The sequence below is a fragment of the Protopterus annectens genome, chromosome 8.part0 (genome assembly GCF_019279795.1).
Source record: "Protopterus annectens isolate FY-2018-M chromosome 8.part0, PAN1.0, whole genome shotgun sequence".
Classification (NCBI taxonomy): Eukaryota; Metazoa; Chordata; order Ceratodontiformes; family Protopteridae; genus Protopterus; species Protopterus annectens.
Window position 1 is genome coordinate 196,328,090 of NC_056741.1, and position 21,618 is coordinate 196,349,707.

A 21,618-nucleotide genomic window follows, 5' to 3' on the forward strand; every position below is an offset into this window, starting at 1 on the left:
TTACTATGTCGGAAGTAGTTTCAATTTGGTATTGCCTAAAAAAGGCACTATGGGGAGGTCAATGTTTTAGCTAATAATCAAAAGCCTAAATGAGAGAGGTGACAGCCATCCCCAGCAAAGCAGCATAGTCTATTGATTATCTCCCTCCATGCTGACAAATGTTGCACCCCCAAAATAAGTCAATTATTAAAGTCAGTCATCTTCTGTTCATATTGCGGCATCATCCTTGGAGATGGTAAAATGCTGCTTAATGATAGGTTCATTCCAGCTTAAGATACATATTCCAAGAGCTCCATGATGTCTCTCTTCATATAGTCTGGAGAGGTAAGTCTCAAGTCATTTACATCTACATGGACTATGACCAAGGCATACTGGTACTTGTGGTCCAATACTGTGTTCATAAATAACCTGCACTTGTTTCATCATTCTGAATGCTTCTTCAGGTTGGTCTCTCCCAGGCTGCATTTTTCTTAATCTAATTAACCAAAAATGGTGTAATTACAGATGCAGAGAATAAAAGTGTTACAACTGTGTACAATCTGGTCTAGTAATGTTGCAGTAAGGAAGTCTAGGAAGAGTAGAGCATAGTTATTTGTAATAGTCTAAGTATCCTAGTTAACAGATAGACAGCTGAAATGACCAAGTGTAATATTGTTTGGTTCAACAGGAAGGGACTCCAATTTACTTAGATACACCTCATGGGATATGGATAACATAGAGGGGTTTATATACTTAGCTAATAAGGGATAACAGGGTTTTAGTTATAGTTACCAGGATGCAAAGCAATTTGTAGTCATTATCTAGCTGTGTATGTGTAGAGTTAAAGGATTCAAAGACATGCATGGAAACAACACCACTGATTACAAAGGTACCCTCAGTAGAGGATCTGAATGCATGATGATCATTGAACTCTAGAAGGAAGGTTCTGTTATCACTTCATTGGAACCTTGTTTTAATAATGACACAGAACTGTATATATGTTTTATAGTCAGTAAGTCTTATAAAGAGCTGATTCTTGTTTAGGTTTCAAGTATTCATCAGTCACCCATATACTGCATTTGGTCTTGTTTGCTGAGGTTGGTGGATGGTCACTGCATATTTAGCAAACAGCATCACTGATGTTGGCAATGTGATGATGTCAGTAGTGGCACAACTGTGGAGGAAAGCTGAGGACTGAGTTGAGAAAGTTTTCAAGGTAGACTATAAAACTGGTTATCCAATGGGCCATAGGATTGGAGCAGACCCCTAAAATCCATTAAAAGATGCAAGCACCTCCATCTGAACCCATGCACTTGTCAAGGAGAGGGTTTTTTTGAAATTATTTTAAATTAAATCATTCACCCCAGTGGAGGTCAGGAAGTTTGCACTGTAACTTCCAATGGGCAGAGCCTAAGCCTTTTGACAGAATCAAATTATGTCCTCACATTTCAAACAAATGTTCATATTTCTGGAACCATAGGGGTTATGAAAGAAATATGAATTGCAAACTCTTCAGCACAAACTGTTTTTATAGTGGTAGTATTCTTTAGGTTCTAGGTCTTAAATCAAATTTTATAAGTCACAGTAAACACAGTAACTATTACATTTGCAATATTTTGTAATCAACCTACAATATCTCAGCAACCACTCAAGTTACACACATACTATCAGCAGCATTTTATTCATCTAGCTGAGGGCTTTTATATGAGGCTAAGGAGTTCTTTCTGTGTTACTTGGTTGATGAGCTATTTAGAAAAATGTGAAAATTATATCTATATAAATTAATGGGTCTACTTTATTTACGCAAAAGCTTAAAACAGCGAATGCATATGCATCGAACCATATGCATCGAACCGAGAAACCATCGAAACACAATAAAAAACACAACGACACAACAAACATGACATGTAACAGCTGTAGGCAGGGGGCAAGCCCTCCTGGACCCCCACACCCCCCACTACTTAAATATACCAACTACGAGATCGCACTACATTGAAGTAAATGGAAATCTCCACCTACGGAGATTTCCATTTACAGTTTTTGACGGTTCGCACTTTCGATGCATATGGTTCGATGCATATGCATTCACTGTTTTAAGCTTTCATAAATAAAGTAGACACATAAATTAATATCATAAAAACAACAGTTAATATCTATTTTCCTGCACTAGACAGAGATCAAATATTAATGCAGTTGAGTTTGCCATTGTGAAAGCTTTACAATTAAATCTTTTAAAATCTTGTACGTAGCATGGTTTTGGAATTGTTGCTGCAAATATGAACAAACGATATTTGACGCTTAGAGGCATCAGCAGGAGTCAACTGCAAATACCCCTGGAGGTGTCACTTGGACATATGAGTTAATAACAACCTGACCATCTTATATATGAAGCTTAAAATGGGAAAGAATGGAACCATGCTTGCTTTTCCACTGAAACTTAACAAAAAGAGGAAGGGGAGTGTAAACTATTTTATGACTTACATTTATTGGCTTTATTCAAGAAAAACCTGACTAAATGTGAAAACATTTGAAAGCACACATTTACTTTTTATATTAGTTCACTTCATTATTTGAGTTCTTTTATATCTGTAGTCACCAGGCCATAACAGAGCACGAAGACTGCATTTATTATTGAACACCAATAAATTATCCCTAAGATTTAGAAATGCTGTAGACATGACCGAGGCAAGCCCACTTCTATTTCATATGTCTGTGAAAAGTCCCACTGCTCATTAACACTGACTTTAGCTTACCAAGTGTTAGCAACACGCAGCTCATTAAATGTCCTGCCCACAACCACAACTAGGAATGTGGGAAGGCCAGGTTGAAGTATGGTGCAACCAGAGACCAGTACAAGCAAAAGTAGTGTTTGTCTGTCATGTACACACCTCAAAGGTGTTTGACTTAATCCTGCCCACAGACTAGTACAAGAAACAGCAGTGCTCCCCTGCCATGTACACACCTTAAAGGTGTCCCACAAGCCAGTATATGTAACTGCACTGTTCACCTGTCAAGGGCACACATCAAAGGAGTGTGATGTGATCCTGCACACATGGCTGTGACAAGACAAAGATGTTATGAGGTAGCCTAGTGTACCGAACTATTTTGTGATGTTTTGTCTTTCTAGAGAAATATAAGTCATGGAAGGTAACAAGGAAACAAAGGTGAAAACGGGTGGCTTAAAGTAGTTAATAGGGTCACACAAACAAGAATATAACACAGACAATTATAAACACAATCAGGGATGTTGAAGACAATGGAGAAGGAGACCTCAAACACAGGGAGGAAAGACACTGGTGCTGCTGGGTATGGAGATGAGCGTGACAGCATGGGACACAAGTGAGTGGCAGTGGTGTGGTAGCCAATGGTGGTAGTGTATGAGGCCAGGATAGTGACAGGAGTGCTGGTCTGGATGCTACTGCATATACATGTCAAAAAACTGAAAAGAAAAAAATGAGCACGTAAATGTATTTAGTAGAAAGGAGACCAAGAAAGAGGACAGGGAGAGAAAAGTACAAATGCATTAATGAAATGAAGTTAAAACATCATCCGAATCAGCACTTTACCAGTACTATAATGCAAAGGTCATAAAAAGCCACTCTACTGTAACAATGTTATGATTACATGCAGCCCTTATGGGATTTGAATGCAGAAACCTCATTGCCTGTATTGTCTGAGACATGCTTTCAGGGAAGCACACAGTACTTGTGCATTACACACATGCAGCACCACCTTTGGGAAGTCATCACTCAGATCCATAGATGGTAGTGTAATGTAAGTGCTTAAAACTTTGTGGCCATATTCAGCTTCATATGTGCTAAGTGCCACATGGCGATGCTCAGATCATATACTGTATGTGGCTGCTGGCAAATAGGCCAATATAAACAATGTATGAGACTAGTTGTACATAATAGTTGGAGTTGTGAAATATGCTGGCTGAGCTTTTTGCTGTATGATGAACAGCAGCACTGCTGAACAGCTGCTTGTGTACATTTATGGTACTCATTGTGACCCAATACTCACTAAGAGCAGAAAACAAGTATGGCATGGAAACCTTACAGGGATATTTGGCCAGATTAAAGATTGAAAATGGGAATGTAGGGAAGAGATGAAAAGGGGGAGCAAGCAGAGGGTTAAACAGAGGGTGAGCAGCCTACGGAATGTGCAGGATTGAGGTGGGGACAGAGAGGTAATTATTTGTATTTATTTATTTATATTTGTGAAACAGGTACCCATTTTTCATGCATTAGAAGAAGGTAAGGGAAGTAAGAAGGTAAGAGCATTAGGACAGGTAGCAGGAGAGGATAGACAAGACTGACAGGGTGTGTGGTAACACAATGAGGGAGGAGAACGCAATGGTGAAGGAGACATCAGACAAACAGAGGGGAGGCAACTGTGAGGAGAGGGTTGTACAAACAACAGCAGTGGTCATTGGCACAAAATGGAGGGGAACACCAAAATGGGGGTGGAATCTGCAGCTGTAGTCCTTGTCAGATGTGATGCCTTGGGAGATTACCCACTAAAATAAAACACAAGGTGATGGCAACAATGCTTTAATCAAACTAGAGTTAAACAGCTCTTCAAATGTTAAAAAAAAATTTCAAATACATTATACATATACTACAAAAGACTCCCTCAATCAATCAATTAACCAATAAGAAATCTTTCCAGGCAAGATAAGCATTTATGTCATCAGGTTGTTTTAAATTGTAAAATATTTATCAGCTCCATTTTACCTAATAATAAAGTTCTATATTTGTCAGTATAACCTGTTCTATGTGCAACTTGTCTCATAACAAAAACCTTAGACATGATACATTCCCCTCATGATATTTCTATATATGTTCTGTCATTAAATTATCCATATTCTTATTTCGACAAAAGGTGTTAAACAAATTTGAAATATGGGACTTTGGTCATTGTTGTCATTATTGACTTTTTTGAGACAGAGATCTCAGAAGGATGAGTCAACAATGTAGTTATAACTTCTGGATTTTAGGGATGTTTGTGGATATAAATATACACATAATCCGCCACTGGCCAGATGCATTTGCATATTCAATGAATGTGTGTTTTAAGTGAAGAGAAGTTTGCTGTTGTTCATGCTAACTTTGTTGTCAATGTTTTACTGTTTTGTTTTGCTTATCAAATGGCCATCAGTGTTTTTGTTACAATATTTGAAATGCAATGTCTTTTGGCCAATCCTGCTTAGGGGTCACCGGTCCACTTATGATTGGCAGTGGATTTTTACAGTGCAGAGTTGCCAGCCCAGTGCCCAACCTTCAAAGAAAGCACACCCATTTATACACACATCTACCTGCATGTCTTTAAATGCCACTCGACCACAGGGAGGACATGCAGACTCCACGCAGAATTCCCTCCAGCTGAGAATCGAACCGGAGAGCCTCTTGCTGTGAGGCGACAACACTAACCACTCCACCACCATAGCTTGCTATAATATTTGAAATAAAGGTTATAAATCAAATGTCTGCAATCATTGTAAAAGTAAAAGGGAAAATACTATGCACAATGACAGATTTGATCAGTGTTTATGTAAAAAAAAGAGACAGGCAAGCAATGGGACACTGCAATGGCTGGGAGGCCTGGCCAATTACTCTGTCTAGGTCTCCATTGGACTGTGATCCGTCTCTGTACCAAATGGCACATAACTTTTCCTGCTTCCAGTAGGAATGTGGGACACTCCACTGAAACACGTTTAAAAACAAAAGTAACAAAAATGATAGAAAAATTGTAAATACATTATCAAATAGAGTAAAATCTTTAAACTTTATTGAAGTGTAGTGCAAAATTGTACCACGCGAGGTCATGTATTTTTGCTTTTGAAAAGGGAGATATACGATGTATGTCTTTTTTCTTTAAATTACTGGTATCACTATTATGCTGGTCATGTAGTATGATTTTATATGTATTAAACAGGTTCAAAAATCATGTGATGAGGTGGAATTCAGAAACTTGAGTGAATCAGTAAATCAAACTTGAAAATGGGGACATACCTCCACAAAAGATACACAATGTGCAGGAGTAAATTAAGCATGAAAATATGAATGTTCCTCCAGAATAAGGGCAGTTGTGAGGTCTGTCACCCACTCGTGACGTTGCAGCATAGGTGACTTGCATCTACAACCTTCTGTCTTTCTCTCTCACATTGCCCAAAACTTTTCTTTCAGTTTTCACAGGAACTAAAGCTGTATTTTGTCGTTAATTTTTCTAGTATTGTCTTTGATATTGCAGAAATCTCATCCCACCAGATTATTTGGTTTTAATGGCAGATGCATAAATACCCAACACCAAAGCATATCTCACAAGCATTGGCATCTTCATTGAGTTTTAAGCTAATTTCTCATTTACAGACCAGTTCCAGCAGTTTAGTATGAAATACAACCCTTTGGTGATTTGTGCTATTTACTTAAACAACTAGATTGCTGTTGTAATGGAATAGTAGTATTCTGAGAGTGTTTTCAGTCTAGTCAACATTCATTCCAGTTCTCAAACATAATACAACCAAAATCTTCCCTATATAATATGCAACAATACCTAGGAACAAAGCTTTCTTTGAAGGATTAGCTTATAGAACTTTTCTCCTGTCACACAGCTGTAATCTGCCTTGATCATATGTAACAAACTACACAAAAAGACAGTTGCCAATAAAGGAATGACGCCACGAACAAAGAATTCGAATGAATAAGCACTTTTGTTCCTTTAATTACTGCATGGAACTTCATCAGATTGAAACACCATTAAAATACACCATTAAATAAGAAAGCTCATCTAATTAAATTAAAAAAAAAAACAATCAATCATAGCAAATCAGCTACAGGAAAATCAAATAATAACCGCCTCATAAAAACTAAACCATTGGAAAATGTATGTAAAAATCACAACCAAATATATTTGATTGTATGAGCTCTTACAATCTAATGAGGTTCCATGCAGTAATTAAAGGAACAAAATGACTTATTCATTTGAATTCTGTGTCAATGTTGTCATTATTTTATCAGCAGATGTTTTGTGTGGTTTGCTTCATTTTGGTTTTGATTTACCTTGGTCATATGTCAGTAATTTGCACAATACCTAACAACTATGTGAAAGACAAGCTCTCTTTTAGAAGGCCTTGAATTGGAGTTTTACCAATGCTCTCCAGAAAAGAAGTGAAAAAAAAAATAACTGTGGTACAAAAGTTTTCTGGTTTTGTATGGTGCTATGAGTATTCACAAGAATAGCAGGCAGACAGACTTGCAAGGAAAGCCATGTTACTTGTCCATACCCATAACAAAAGCACTATGCGTTTATATATTGCCTGATTTGTTGAGATTAGAATTCTAAAATGGATCAGGAGCTAAACCCCGACTGCTAGTCCTCTAACCCTCTATTCTACTAAAAGCTGAAAGTTTTTGTCCTGTTTAACCATACTAAAATGGTCTTGTTATTTCAGTACAGTTCACAGTAACAATGGATTTCATAATTACTTTTCAATTTTTAGTATCTTTTTGCTATTTTAGCAGCTAAAGGTACAGTCTCATTCCATTTCATGGGTTCTTTATAGAGGATTATGAGTGAGTCACATATCATAGGTGGCTTATTATGGGTTCGAGACATGGATGCAAACAAATTCATCTCTCAAACTTCCATGTCATGAACACATAATATGGTTTAAGATCAGAGACCTGATTATAATGCTTTGTAGTGCATAGAACTTTATCTGCTCTAAATACTACTGTTTACAGAAAAAATAAAGAAAAATGCAAAGTATTTTGCTGGCTTTGAAAGCTGTAAAGCACTTTGTGAGCTCAGTCAGAAAGGCAGTAACACACTCTCTTATGTTACAGAAAGAAAGGAACACATTACCAGCACAGAAGACAGGCAGAAGCAAATATGTTTCTAATTCTGCTGCTGTTGTTTACCGGTCAGTACTGGCAGATTTAACTGCCTAATGGCATGCTTGATCTTAACAAGTGAAGCAGTGATTGTTAGGAATGTGTCTCTCACTATAGAAGTGGTCCTCAATCCCTTCCCTCATTATCCTTTATCACCCTGGATATCAAAGCATAATCACCACTCTCTATGTACTACTATACTTTTATTACCTTTCATATTAGGCTTGATTAATAAACTGTTCTGTTCATCTTGGTATGAGCATCATTTTGTGCTTTTCTTCTGAATGTCCTAAATTCTACAGTGGATTAACTAATTTCAGCACAAGTTTACTTTTTATTTATCAGCCATAGCTTAATAAAATGTGATTTTTCTATTTGCATTTTACATCATTTTGTTATCTTGTTTTTAAACTTTCTGAACTTGTCTTTCTGAATAGCAAATGTGGGAGAAATTATCCTGTTTGGTATGCAAATTTCATGCTAATTAGCTATCCAGATTTTTTTTTTTTTGCCAGCTGTACTTACTTTTCAGCAGTGCCTCAAGGTGTCTAGTCCTAATAGGCTGGATACATTAGATGAGAAAGTGGTCTGTGAATGCATGATCTTGGAATAATGTGAATTTGTGATGTCTGGTGTTAGGCTCACGAGGATATTTAAGTATATTAGGTGAAGTATTCATCTAATAAAGGGATTTGCAGAGTGCAGAATATAATGCTCACATGTAATTGGCACTATGGTCAGCATGGACGTACTTAGTCAGATGCGACAAGGATGACAGTAGTAAAAGGAGGGAGTAAATTGCCACTTGCTGCAACAAAATGGACTTTAGATTAGATAGGGGGGTGAAGACTGCAGCCAGTTGCAGGACCCTGTCCCTTAGCCATGCTGATGCACTTGTTGAGCAACTATGCAGCATCAACTTAGGATTATGGGTAATGTGTGGAAAACGAGTAGGAACACTAAGGCTATGACGTGCATCTATGGGATGCACTGTGCCCTGTCTAAGTCAAAAAGGAGAATGATGACATGCAAAATATACTAAATGCCTATTATAGTATAATAAATACTTCCATACGGATATCATAACAATTGATACTGTTCAGATTTCTTGACCAGTGCACATAAAAAAAACAGACACACTATTAAAGTAGTAAGAGGGACAGAATGCAACACTGTAACAAAGGGGAGTAAATGTGATACAAATGTTAATAAAATGCTGAGTTGAGATAATAGTAAGGGCAGCAGATGCATTATAGCAATAACCCATTCCTGGGTGTGGGTAATGCTGGATTTGGTTGGGTTTGGTCCGAGGGACAAAGCCAACTGCTATTATAATGAAATTATTTAAGAAAAGAAATAATTACTTTTCTTAAATAATGGCATTGTATAATGTCTCTTTACCCTTCTTCCACAGCTGTCTGGTATTCTAGTTCTGATGTACTGCGCATGCCCGCAGTACATCAGAGCTGTGGGCAAGCACTGTTTTGCTATGTTAAATGGGTTTAACATAGACGAGACTAAAATAAGCGGAGATCTGCTTATTATGTTAAACCCATTTAACCGGAGATCCTTTTGTTAAATGGGTTTAACATAGCGAGACAGTTTTAAAAAACAGATATCTCTGTTGCTTATTTTAAAGCTGTCTCCATGTTAAAACCATTTAATATAGAGATCAAGATCTCTGTTGCTTTTACACTGTGTCGCTATGTTAAAGGAGTTTAACATAGCGAGAGCTTTAAAAAAGCAACAGAGATCTCCGTTGCTTTTTAATCTGTGTTAAACGCTTTTAATATAGCGACAGTGTTTTATACTAATGGAAAAGTCGGCGACGGACCTTTTCCGTTAGTATTGAGAGGATTTACACGCTGGTTGGGCTGGCCAATCAGCGTGCACGTTTTAGGGGAGGAATTGTATAATAGGGGATATTTACCTAGGCTGCAGTTACTGAATATGACATGCTGGAAAATAATGGCTATGATGAAGCATTGATATACTGTACAACTGCATCTTACCAGACATGAGTCCACACAAGCACAGATATCTGAGAGATGCATATTAAACAAGGATACCATAGACATAAATATACCAGCTGTGTCATAAAGAAAACCGTTGAAGGGATTACAGCAGTCTCCTATTGTAATGGCTATAGATTCCCTACCTAGGATTGTGTGGACTTAAAAATGTGGCCACAGACTTTGCCATAAGTAATTACTTTGAATAAGGCATTATTTGCCTTATACAATTATCTGATAGACAGACAAACAATATCAAATTCAAACCCCATACTATGATGTTAGACATGCCACACGGCTGTGTATTTACTGCATCTACTACAGGAGACAGCAGCAGATCTTGTTACAAACAACTGACATTAATGCATGAAGTAAGGAGTGATTTCTGATAATAATTTGATATGTGTGCCTGTAATTTTTTGAAAAGGCTATTTCCATATGTCATACCATACAGTATTGCCTGATGCTAGATATATCCAAAGACACCTGTTATATAATGCAGTTGTATGACAATTATGCACAATGTGGAGATAATCATGAATTTGAACACATGCCTTTGTAAGGCAACGAGATACAAAACATTGTTTCATTTCCTCATGCTAGAAGAGAAGGTTTTATTCAACTGTTGTGAAAAGAAAATGTAATCAAGCAATAACATCCATCTTAAAAAAGCATTTCAAAATGAAAAATGAGCAAACATTTTTGTAAGAGGAAACAACATTTATACATGAAAATAGCAAATATGTGTGAGACAATAGTGTTAGCAGCATGTACATTCACAGTCATAGTAATGGCTGGATTTGAACTAATTACCTAAGATCAAAAGGTGGAGAATGTTGCTTGAAATGCAAGCACCACACAAGACGTTGTTTTATAACTGTGACTGTGCACACTTGAATGAATGATATCAACATTGAATGAATGATATCTAAACCCTGACTAAAACTCAAATTATTCAGTCTGAGTTACTTCACTGACTTGAGTTTCAACTAAAGCTCGTCTCAGTCTTAGCTAGTCCCAGTCTAGCCTGACATTACTCATAAAATCTTTTAAACCATCTTAGCTATCTAAGAGAATATCCCTTTTCTCTCTCCATACCCTCCTTCAATTAATTTCATCTACCCCTTTATATTACCTCTTGCTTCCATTATCAGAACTGTAACCTCCGTTCTTAGCCTCTGCTGCTTTCTACATAACCTGCCCTTCTCTCATCTCTTTCTTCTTCTCTTTCTTTATAAATGATCTTCCTTTACCTGTTTCATCTTCTTATACCCTCATTTCTCTTACATGTTTAATTTTTTTTTCTTCTCCCTTTATAGTTTCCCTCCACCTCCCACGTTATTGTTGACTTTCTCTTATCCAAATATAACCTTACTTTGAACCTTTTTAATTATGGAACCTATTTGTATTTGTCTTTTTATTTTTGTTAAATTGCTTAATATCTCTGTAAATATGACCTTACTCAGATTATTTTCTTAAATATGTAACCTATGTGTATTTTTCTTTTGATTTTGTTAATTGCTAAATATTACTGTATACTGCATTTTAAATGTTTATCTGCTTGGAGATTTTCTCCCCGGGCCTCCGCTGAAAATGGATATGTATCCAGTCGGACTTTCCCGGTTAACAAATGTAAAATAAATAAATAAAATAAACATTGTTTGATAGCTGGATATTCTGCTAAAAAGTGTTGGAAGAGCACAGTAACACTATATAGCTATATATCATAGATGCATTTGATTCCTTTTCTACACAGTAAGAGAAAAAAATACTCTCATAGAAGACAAGTCACTGCTGTATTCAAACTTCCTGCCTGTCTAATCACACCACTGTATTATATGCATGTGCCACAAGAAAATCTGACTACAAGTGAGGCATGCTGCATTTCAACAGTGTGACAACAGCTGTGTCTTGCAAATGAGATGTGTGTGTCTGTGTGTGTGTGTGTGTGTGTGTGTGTGTGTGTGTGTGTGTGTGTGTGTGTGTGTGTGTGTGTGTGTGTGTGTGTGTGTGTGGTAAAATGACTTCTGTAGCAATCTAGGTTTGTAAACAGCAGTACAAATGTATGTAAATCACTCCGGAATCCAATTTCATTACAAGGTCATCACTGATGTATTTGAACCTCTTACCTATCAAATCACACAATCTATATACCATTGTATTATAGGCATTTCTGACAACAAGTGAGCCATACTGCATCTTTGAAGGGATGACATCAGCTGTGTCTTGCAAAGGAGATGTGTGTGTGTGCTAAAATGAATTCTACAGCCATCTGTTGACAGTACAAATGTGTCTATGTCACTCCAGAATCTATTTGCTTTCAGAGATATACTCTTACAAGGCTATCACTGCTGTATCTGAACCTCCTGCCTAACCAGTTACAACATCTATACGCTATTGTATTATATGCATATACCATACAAAAAGTCTGACTTTGGTAGTGTGAGAACACACTTTTGAAAGGATGACCTCATTAGCATGTTGTAGAGAGGGTGAGGCCCCACTTTAAATGCTGCTCCTCAGTGAAAGTCAAATAAGCATAGCAAGTGCTGAAGCCATACTTCTCTGATGCTACAGCCTCCCATCACACACACACGCAAGATGACCACAGGGTGGTTTGAACCACCTACATGTCCAGTTACATAATCTAGAGGACTCAGTAACAAATGCAAGCACCACAGGAGAAGTCTGACTACTGGAGTGGGGGAGAACACTTATGAGAGGATGACCTCATCAGTGTGTTGCAGAGATGATGTTAGTAAAAGGGAATGGGGATTCCTCTTCCACTTTAAAAGTTTTCCCATATAGAAGTCAAATAAGCACAGCTATTGTTGAAGTCATACTTACCTGATGTTATAGCCCACTCCCAGCAGAAACTCACTACTGTGAGATTTGAACCACTGATCTACGGACATGGTAACAAACTCCAGTGAACACAGGAGAAGTCAGACATTCATAGTTTGAGAGTGCACTTTAAGAGAGGATGACCTCATTAGTATGTTTCAGAGAATATGTTGTTGAGCAAAGGGGGTTACATGGATGGGGGCAGTTTAAAATATTTCTCCAGAGTTAAAGATGAAGTCATGGTTACCTGATTCTATATTTGCCCATCACACACACACACACACACACACACACACACACACACACACACACACACACACACACACACACACACACACACACACACACACACACACACACACACACACACACACACACACACACACACACACACACACACAATTTCACTGTTGTAAGATTTGAACCACCTACATACCTATCTAGTTCAACAATCTAGAAGACACTGTATGGACTGCAAACATTGCAGAAGAAATTTGGTTGTTATACTGTGTGAATGCACTTTAGAGAGGATGAAATCATCAGTCTGTTGCAGAGAAGCTAGTGTGCTTCACACGGTTGTGGGAAAAAGTATGTGTGTTGATATGAAAAACAGGGGTGGCTCGTGCTATTGGACTGCAGCCCTTTCACCTAGAAAACAAAAAAGAAAAATTACAGGAAACACAAAAACAAAGTAAAAACATGTTTCAATCGACACAATGCAATTCCCGGAAGTACTCCGTGCATGTGCGGAACACAGACTGCTTTCTCAGCAGTCTGAGTAGGTGAAAGGCATCTCTGCCCCACAGATGCCCAGCAGTCTGTGCGGTGGTGATGGCACAGAATGGAGGCACTCTGGACTGCAGCAGCAGCAGTAGGCTGGACCAATCGTGTTTAACGCGTGGCAGCTAATGTCATTAGCGTGGTTTGTTGTCTACACAGGGCTCAATGGATATCGTACTGGATATGTGTTATGCTCATTGTCTACAGGGCTTATTGGATGGATATAGTATGGTTGGGCAGGAGAGAGATGGTGAGCTTCTAGTGTGTGTGTGTGTGTGTGTGTGTGTGTGTGTGTGTGTGTGTGTGTGTGTGTGTGTGTGTGTGTGTGTGTGTGTGTGTGTGTGTGCAGGTTAACATACACCCTGTCAAATGACTGCACAGGTTGTTGACAGATATTTTTGGTGTCAGAAGTTGTCAAAAGCACTTGCTATTGAGTGCAGGACTAAGTGAAAGGAACAATATTGTTTTTACTAAAGATATGTATTCAGCTTTGTTAAGAGGGACTGTATGGAAATTCTAAAAATGTAGGATATACGTCTTGGCATCGGAGTGAAAGTGCAAGTTCAAGCTTTTTGGGCTAGAACAAACTAACAAAGTCCAGAGAAATCACTGCTTCCAGGCAGACTGACACACAAAGGTCCAGAAACACCCAGTATCGATGCAATTGTGGTTTAACTAAGCAAAAAAACAGTACACTCACTTTTCGTTCTCCTTACAATACCATTTTTTTTTGTGGGCTAGTGTTAGATTTAGGGCCAGGGAAGGGAACAGATCTTGTGCTATGCATGTGTTTTTGTATGTGCGAAATGTGTGTACACACTTTATTTAATGGCATTGCTAAAGAAAGCTATCGTGTAGGGTTTGGGTTGGGTCAGTGCACGACTAAGGTGGGTAAGAGTCAGATAAACATATTCAGCAAGGATTGTGTGATTTCCAGTCTTATTTCACTTTTTGCTAAAAGTGAATTGCTGTTTTGAAGACCTAGGCTATAAATCAGAACAATTTAGCTGTACGTTGTCTGATGAAATTATGAATGCTATAAGAAAAAAAAAAAGAATGTAAATAAATAGCTTGTAATTTTGCCACTGCATGACATATAGAATGCAATACATATGTTGACTGCTGTTAAGTAGCCATTAATTTTTCTGCACTGTCATTCCTTTACTGTCCAGTTTATACTGATGCCTAAACCTCTTTTCAGTTTTATGGACTGTAACGCATGAAGTATGTCAATTCCCTGAAGTAGTAGGTCTTGCATTTAAATGATACTGCACAGGGCTTTTTATACTGAGAACAATATAATGCATGCATTATGAAATGATGCAAATGCAACAAATGCAATATGGTGGCAGATGTTTTAGTCAGGAACTATGCAGTTTACAGAGTTTTTTTTTTTTAAGAGACATCCACTGGAATTGCATTTGTTTGTTGTGGCCTATTTCTGAAATCAGGTTGCACCCTACCCATCAGACCTGGAATCTTTTGCTTTTTTTCTTTTGATAAGAGTCTGCAGCTTCAACATATTTTTTGTTACTGCTACAGCTATTCCAAATGAACCTTGTTTCAGCATTTCTCTGGGGATATTGTTATTATTGGGTAAGATTTGATATAGAAATAAACTAATCATGCACAGAACTGGAAATAAAGCAAAAGCAGCCTGCCTTTATTCTTGTTTATCCAACAATTCTGCAAGAAGAGGCACAGCGCTGAAAAGGAATTATAGTAAATAAAACACAGTATGTCTTTAAAATATAAATAAATGCATACTGGCATTTAAAGTGTCTGATAAAAAGCAGGCAAGTTCTCCCTTGCATTTTCATATATGAAAGTCAGTAGCATATCTCCAGGGATTTAATACATTTGGATTTATGCATTTATTCCTTATTCCTTACCTTATTAGCAAGGCAGGCAGATTATACAAAGAAAGTTATTTTAGATAAAGAATGGGGTTAAGATATGTATTGCATTTTGATATCTATACAAAACAAGTATATTTTCTGTAATTCTTTTTTCCAAAGTTGCTGGTAAAAATGTATATACTGTCTCTATGCATTACTTTTGATAGCTATATACCTGAGTACAGGGGTACAACAATATTGCCTGTGCCCATTTCTCAAAAACAGTGTATAGTCTATATCAATTGGAATGTTTTTAACTGTGTGCACCTATGTCCAATATCCTTATTTATATATGTTTTTATATTATTTATATATGTGCATTCAGTTGTATTTGTCTAAATGTGTGTATCTAAATGTGCATGTTTACATGTTTACCTTCATTTATGTTTTAATGTGTTGTGCCGATTTTGAAGAGCTAAGCATCATGCCTATTTTCAATGGAGATATGGAAGTCATGGGTGACATTTATATAAGTTAGGATAAATTTGCGTAGAACTTAAGGGAAATTCCTCTGCTATTATTCATGCAAATACAAATACAAACAAGTAACCTCTGTATTTCTACCACCTTAATCTTAATCTTTTGAGAACTTTATCTATAAATAAATGTAATACATTGAAAGTTGCAAAGGCAGCTTGAAACACCCATTGCTAATCCAAGCAATAATGCCTGACAGAGTGGATGTTACAGTCCCCAATGGTGTTGTGAAACCTGATATTAGAGGCTGAGGACCTCTCCACTTCTGGAATGTCCATTATTTATTTATTTATTTATTTATTTTATTTTACATTTGTTTACCGGGCTAGTCCAACTGGATATATTTCCATTTTCAGCAGAGGCCCGGGGAGAAAAGCTCCACATTAAGGTTAATACAGACAAGTCATTACATAAAGAAAGCAAATAGTAAAAAATACATACAGAAATAAGGTTCAATCTAAAATATAATAGGAGAAAATTTATACTAGGAAGGACATTTACTTTTATTTACAGTATAAGAATAGGGAGTTATACATTAGTAAAACATTCATGAAGAGTAAATTTGCATAAGCAATTATAAAACATACAACCATACAGCTTTGTTAATTAATTTGTATCAGAGACTAATTAACAAAGGTGTTTTGAGATAGTTCTTCAGAAGGGAGTGAGTAGAAAGAGGTAAGAGAGGGTAAATACGAGAAGAGTCATTAGTAGAATCATAAGATTAGTCGGGATTGATGCATGGGCATAGCCAGAGTGTTTTTAGGTGTTGTTTGAGCTTTTGTTTAAAGAGGAAGGGTGATGATATAATAGTTAGAGTGGTAGGTAGTGAATTCCAGTATTTATCTATGGTGTTGGAGAATAGTGAATCACCTGCAATGTTATTGGACTTTAGCTTCACAAGAAGTTTATTAGAGGAGCGTAGTGAATTTAGATTAGAATAGGGAGAAATAAGGTCAGAAAGTATAGGGGTATTTTTTTGGTTGATGAAATATCCTGTGAACAAAGGTAAGTTGGGAGAGTAATAGTGTATTTTTCAGTTCTAGCCAGTTTAGTTGTAGTAGATTTTGACAGTGGTGAGTTCTAAATGGGTTTCCAGTAACAAATCTAGCAATGCTATTGTATGCATTTGCTAGTTTAGTAAGGTTATTTTTCTTTAAGTTAGTGTATATGGGTGAGGCATAAAGAAGAGTAGAAATAAGATGAGAGTGAGCAAGTGTAATTTTGGCCTGTGGAGCTAGAAAGGTTTTAATTCTAAATAAGGAGCCAAGTTTTCTATTTACGGTTTTAATAGTATTATTAATGTGGTTATTAAAAGTGAGGATATTGTCAATTGTAATACCTAACAGTTTAGTGGTAGAGTCAGGGAGTATATGTGTACCATTATTGGAAGTAATAGAGAAGTCTAAGAGGGGGGACTTACTATTAGGTCTGAAAAGCAGGAGTTTGGTTTTATTGGCATTCAAAAGTAGGCAGTGTTTCAAGAACCATGCCTCAACTGTGGTAAATATGTTCTGTGTTAGGGTTTGTAGTTCAGAGGAGGTATTTGCAGAGCATATGAGTGTTGAGTCATCTGCATATTGAATACATGTAGCATGAGGTATTGCTACATGTAAGTCATTTATGAATAAAGAGAAAAGGAGAGGACCTAGGATGGAACCTTGTGGTACTACAAGAGAGACTGGCAGAAGGGATGAAAGTGTGTTTTCCCAGAGAACAGCCTGTTGCCTGTTACTAAGGTAGGAAGTAAACCATTGAACAGCTTTGGTATCTAGAGAGAGAGATTCAAGGATTTTTAAGAGCATATGGTGGTTTACCATGTCAAAGGCTTTTGACAGGTCTAAGAAGAGTGCAGATGATAGGATACTGTTATTGCGGTTTCTATTGATACACTCGGTAAATGATATGAGAGCTGTGGTAGTGCTATGAAATGGCCTAAAGCCATGTTGGCAGTTAGCTAGTAAATTAAATTAAGTTAAGTGGTGCATTAGCTGATGATGAATACATTTCTCCATAATTTTTGCTAAGGGTGATAGGAGAGCTATAGGTCTATAGTTGGAATACTCGTTTGAGCTGCCTCCTTTATGTAAAGGGATTATGTGGGAAATTTTCCAGATAGCAGGGATGGTTCCTTCACCGATGGTTCTATTTATAAGGAGGGATATAGGATAAGCTACTGCTTCTGCTGCTTTTTGAAGGTATTCAGATGGTAACTGATCTGCAGATGGGGTACAGGGTTTGAGTTTAGGATGAGTTTTAGGATGTAGGAAGTAGAGATAGGTTGTAGTTGAAATATGGGGAGATTAGCAGGTATACAGGTGGGGGGGTATGATTTGTCTATAATAAGTTGACTTGCTAAAGAATTAATGGTGTCTGTGAAAAAGGAGTTAAAGACATTGTCAGTTTGGTGTGAGGTATTCATTTCAGCCCCTGAAGGGGAAGGTGTACTAGAGTGGCCTGGGTGTAGGAGCGAATTTAAGGTTGACCAGAACCTTTTGGGGTTGTTATAGTGAGTTTGTTGTAGTTTACAGTAATAATTCTTTTTATCCATAAAAACAGCTTTTTTAGTGCTATTTCTTAACTGTCTAAAGGTTTGATGGTCTGAAATAGTTTTTGTAGTTCTCCATTTAGCCCAAGATTTATTCCTAAGTAGTATTTTTGTCTTGTCTCTTTGGACAGCCAGGGGGCAGGTTTAGATTTAACTCTGACAGATCGTTTTGGAGCATGTTGGTCAAGGATAGCTAGGAATTTGGTATTGAAGTAATTGATAGCATCTTCAAGGGTTAGGGTTTTTAGAAGATTCCAGTTACAGGCTTTTAGTTCATTTTGGAATAGTAATGGGTTAAAGTGTTTATTGCTGCATGAGACCCTGTAGGTAGGGGTATAATTAATGTCATTTTTTTGTCTTATGATGTAAGTTAAGGAATGATCACTTACATCATCAGGCAAAGTTCCTACTGTATATGTTTGTTGCAGTTTGTTAGTAAGAATCCAGTCTAAAATACTTTCTTTGTTATTGGGTTTATTGATTCTTGTGGGATTATTGATTATCTGAGTAAAGCCATGAAGATTTATATGAGATGAGGGATTATTTGTACTGACAGAGGACCAGTCACAATTAAAGTCACCTAAAATGTTAGTTTCTTGTGGGTAAGAAGAAGATATACAACTTAGGATATTCTCAATTTTAGTGTAATTATTGCCAGGAGGAAGGTAGATACAGATGATATATATTGATTCATTAGGATTTAGTTGTAGTTCAGAAGTAAGGATTTCAGCTTTATCATCATTTAATGGGTTGATAGGTTGTGAAGAGATTTTTAGTACATTTTTAAACAGAAGTGCTACTCCTCCACCCTTACGTTTTAAGCGGTCCATTCTCAAAATGTTATATCCAGGGGGAAGTATTGCATTGTCTTTAGTACCAGGTTTCAGCCATGTTTCAGTAAGACAGAGAATATCAAAGGAGTGAGTATCAAGGAGGGCATGGAGATGGGCAATCTTATTATTAATGCTTCGGATATTCAGATGTCCAATTAGTAAGGCATTAGAAACAGTGGTTAGTGTAGGTGGGGTAGAGTGTGAGATATTATAAGTTGTGTCAGTGGAGTTATTAGTTGGTCCTGGGTTAGGGTGGATGTCACCATCACAAAGGATTGGTATTTTTAGTTCAAGTGATGGTTTGCATGTGAAGTTGGTTAGATATTTGAGCCTCCTTATGTTTGGATTGTTGAAGTTAATGTGTGTATGTCTATGGTATTTGGGTAGTAAGTAGTTGGGGGTGCTTATAATGTTTGAATGAGTATAAGTATGACTAGGATTCTGAAAGGCTGTTTGTCTGTGGCAGGTAGTAAAGTGGAAATAATTAGTTCTTTCATAAGAAGTAAGGAGATAGCTGAAGGTTAAGCATAAAGAGCATATGTATGTGAATATTATATTATTTCTCTGTAAAGTCTACCCTGAAGGACATTATTGAGCTTAGATAATGGTACATCAATTAAATTGTTTTGTATTTGTTTTGTTATTAGTATATACATATTTTTCATATTTTTAATGTAGAATAGTTCCATCACCTAAAGTTTCAAAGTTGCTGTAGCACATGCAATTACTGTTGGAAGAAGTATTTTACATAATAATGTCTACATACAGACACACATGCAAGCAAGCAGAGTCACAGATACACAAGTATACACAGAAGGTTGCAAACAAAAGTATACACTCAAGTAGGGAGACTCACTCACATATACATACAAACAGGCACACACACATGCACTAAATGTCTTTTTGCCATCAAATAAAGAAATATAAACTTAACAACACTTGTAGTCTAACATATCAGTTCATAAATACTAGGCAAACAGTCTGCAAACCATTATAAGCCTAGCCAAAAAATCCTATTCAAAAGTTATCTGTGGCCTCAAAGAGGGCAAGACAGTATAGACCATGGGAGAATTTGAGGGTACCCATCCAATTATCTACATTTACTTTGAAACTGGCAAGGGTATGGTCTGTTTGACGTGTAGTGGAAGTTTATAAAATAATTGAGTAAAATGTTAGGATATGAATCTATCACTCCAATGTGTGTTGTTTATCTGCTGATGAAGGTCCAGTTTTGTTACCTGAGTATTTGATGTTCCATTAGTTCTGTGAAGTAATAGGAGGTCAATAGGGTTAGATCTTTCATGGCTCAAGACTGGACATAGATCCCTGCAGATCAGTCTGTAATAGAATGAGTTCAGAGAAAATGCTGAGAGCCTCTCCTGATAACTGAGATTTTTGAGGCCACTGATCTTTTTTAGTCATCTGTTTTGTGAAATATTTAAACAAATACAAACCAAATGGTGAGCTATATTCAATAGTGCTTCTATTAAGATACGAGTAAAGGGGAATTGAGGCTTTCTGGGTCTAGTAGATTCCCTTAAAAATTAGATGAGCTAGATAAAAAGTTTTCTGAACTATTGTGGAGGCATCATGACTATGATAAAAAATTATCCAGAAAAGTGCCTAAATCCCTTAGAACAGGCTCTAATCTGAGGGGTGCATCACCTATATGGTAAGTCTGTTTTCTTTACCAAAATGAACTATGCTACACTTTTTTTTTATATTTAATTTGAGAGCATTATCTTTGCACCAGTTGTTAACATGGTCTACCCATGCTGGAACAATTATGATTCAGTTGTAGATTGAATAGCAACACTGAACTTATAGTTATTTACAAACTTAGTTAAGTATTGGTCAGGAGTGTTGGCCTGAAGGTCTGAGAAATAAATGCCAAAGAGGAGACAGCCCAAAACTGAGCCCTGTGGTAAGCCACTGGTATTTTTTTTGTTTGTTTGTTTGTTTTCAGTAGTGGCACCTGCAACTCTAACTACATGGGTTCTGTCAGAAAACCAGTTAGCTATCCACTGCATAATATAAGGCTATTTTCATTTTACATGTCTATCAATAATGTCTGCATGGCAAATAGTGTCAAAGACCTTGGATAGGTCTAGATATGTTTTATGACTACTTAACCACAATCCACTGTTTTGGTTACTTCTTCAGATACATTAATGAGGTTAAAGAGGCAGGACCTGCCTTTGACAACCCCAAATTGATGAGATCCCAAGGTTAAGGGATTTTCAATGTCCAGGTTAATGAAGTCTGAAATAATGAGTTCCACAGCTTTTTATATGAAGCTAGTGAGACTAAGGGGTCTGTAGTTTCCATAGTTTGTGGCTGGGCTACCCTTGT

The 21,618-nt window shown here is 37.0% G+C and overlaps 1 protein-coding gene across 1 annotated transcript in view; it reads left to right on the forward strand.

Annotated features, from left to right (window-relative positions):
- LOC122808189 (antigen WC1.1-like) overlaps window positions 1-21,618 on the forward strand; it is a 997,107-nt gene that overhangs the window by 433,240 nt on the left and 542,249 nt on the right. The window contains exon 8 of the mRNA XM_044079157.1: window positions 3,222-3,318. Within this exon, the coding sequence (XP_043935092.1) occupies window positions 3,222-3,318 (97 nt within the window). The remainder of the gene's footprint in view (window positions 1-3,221; window positions 3,319-21,618) is intronic.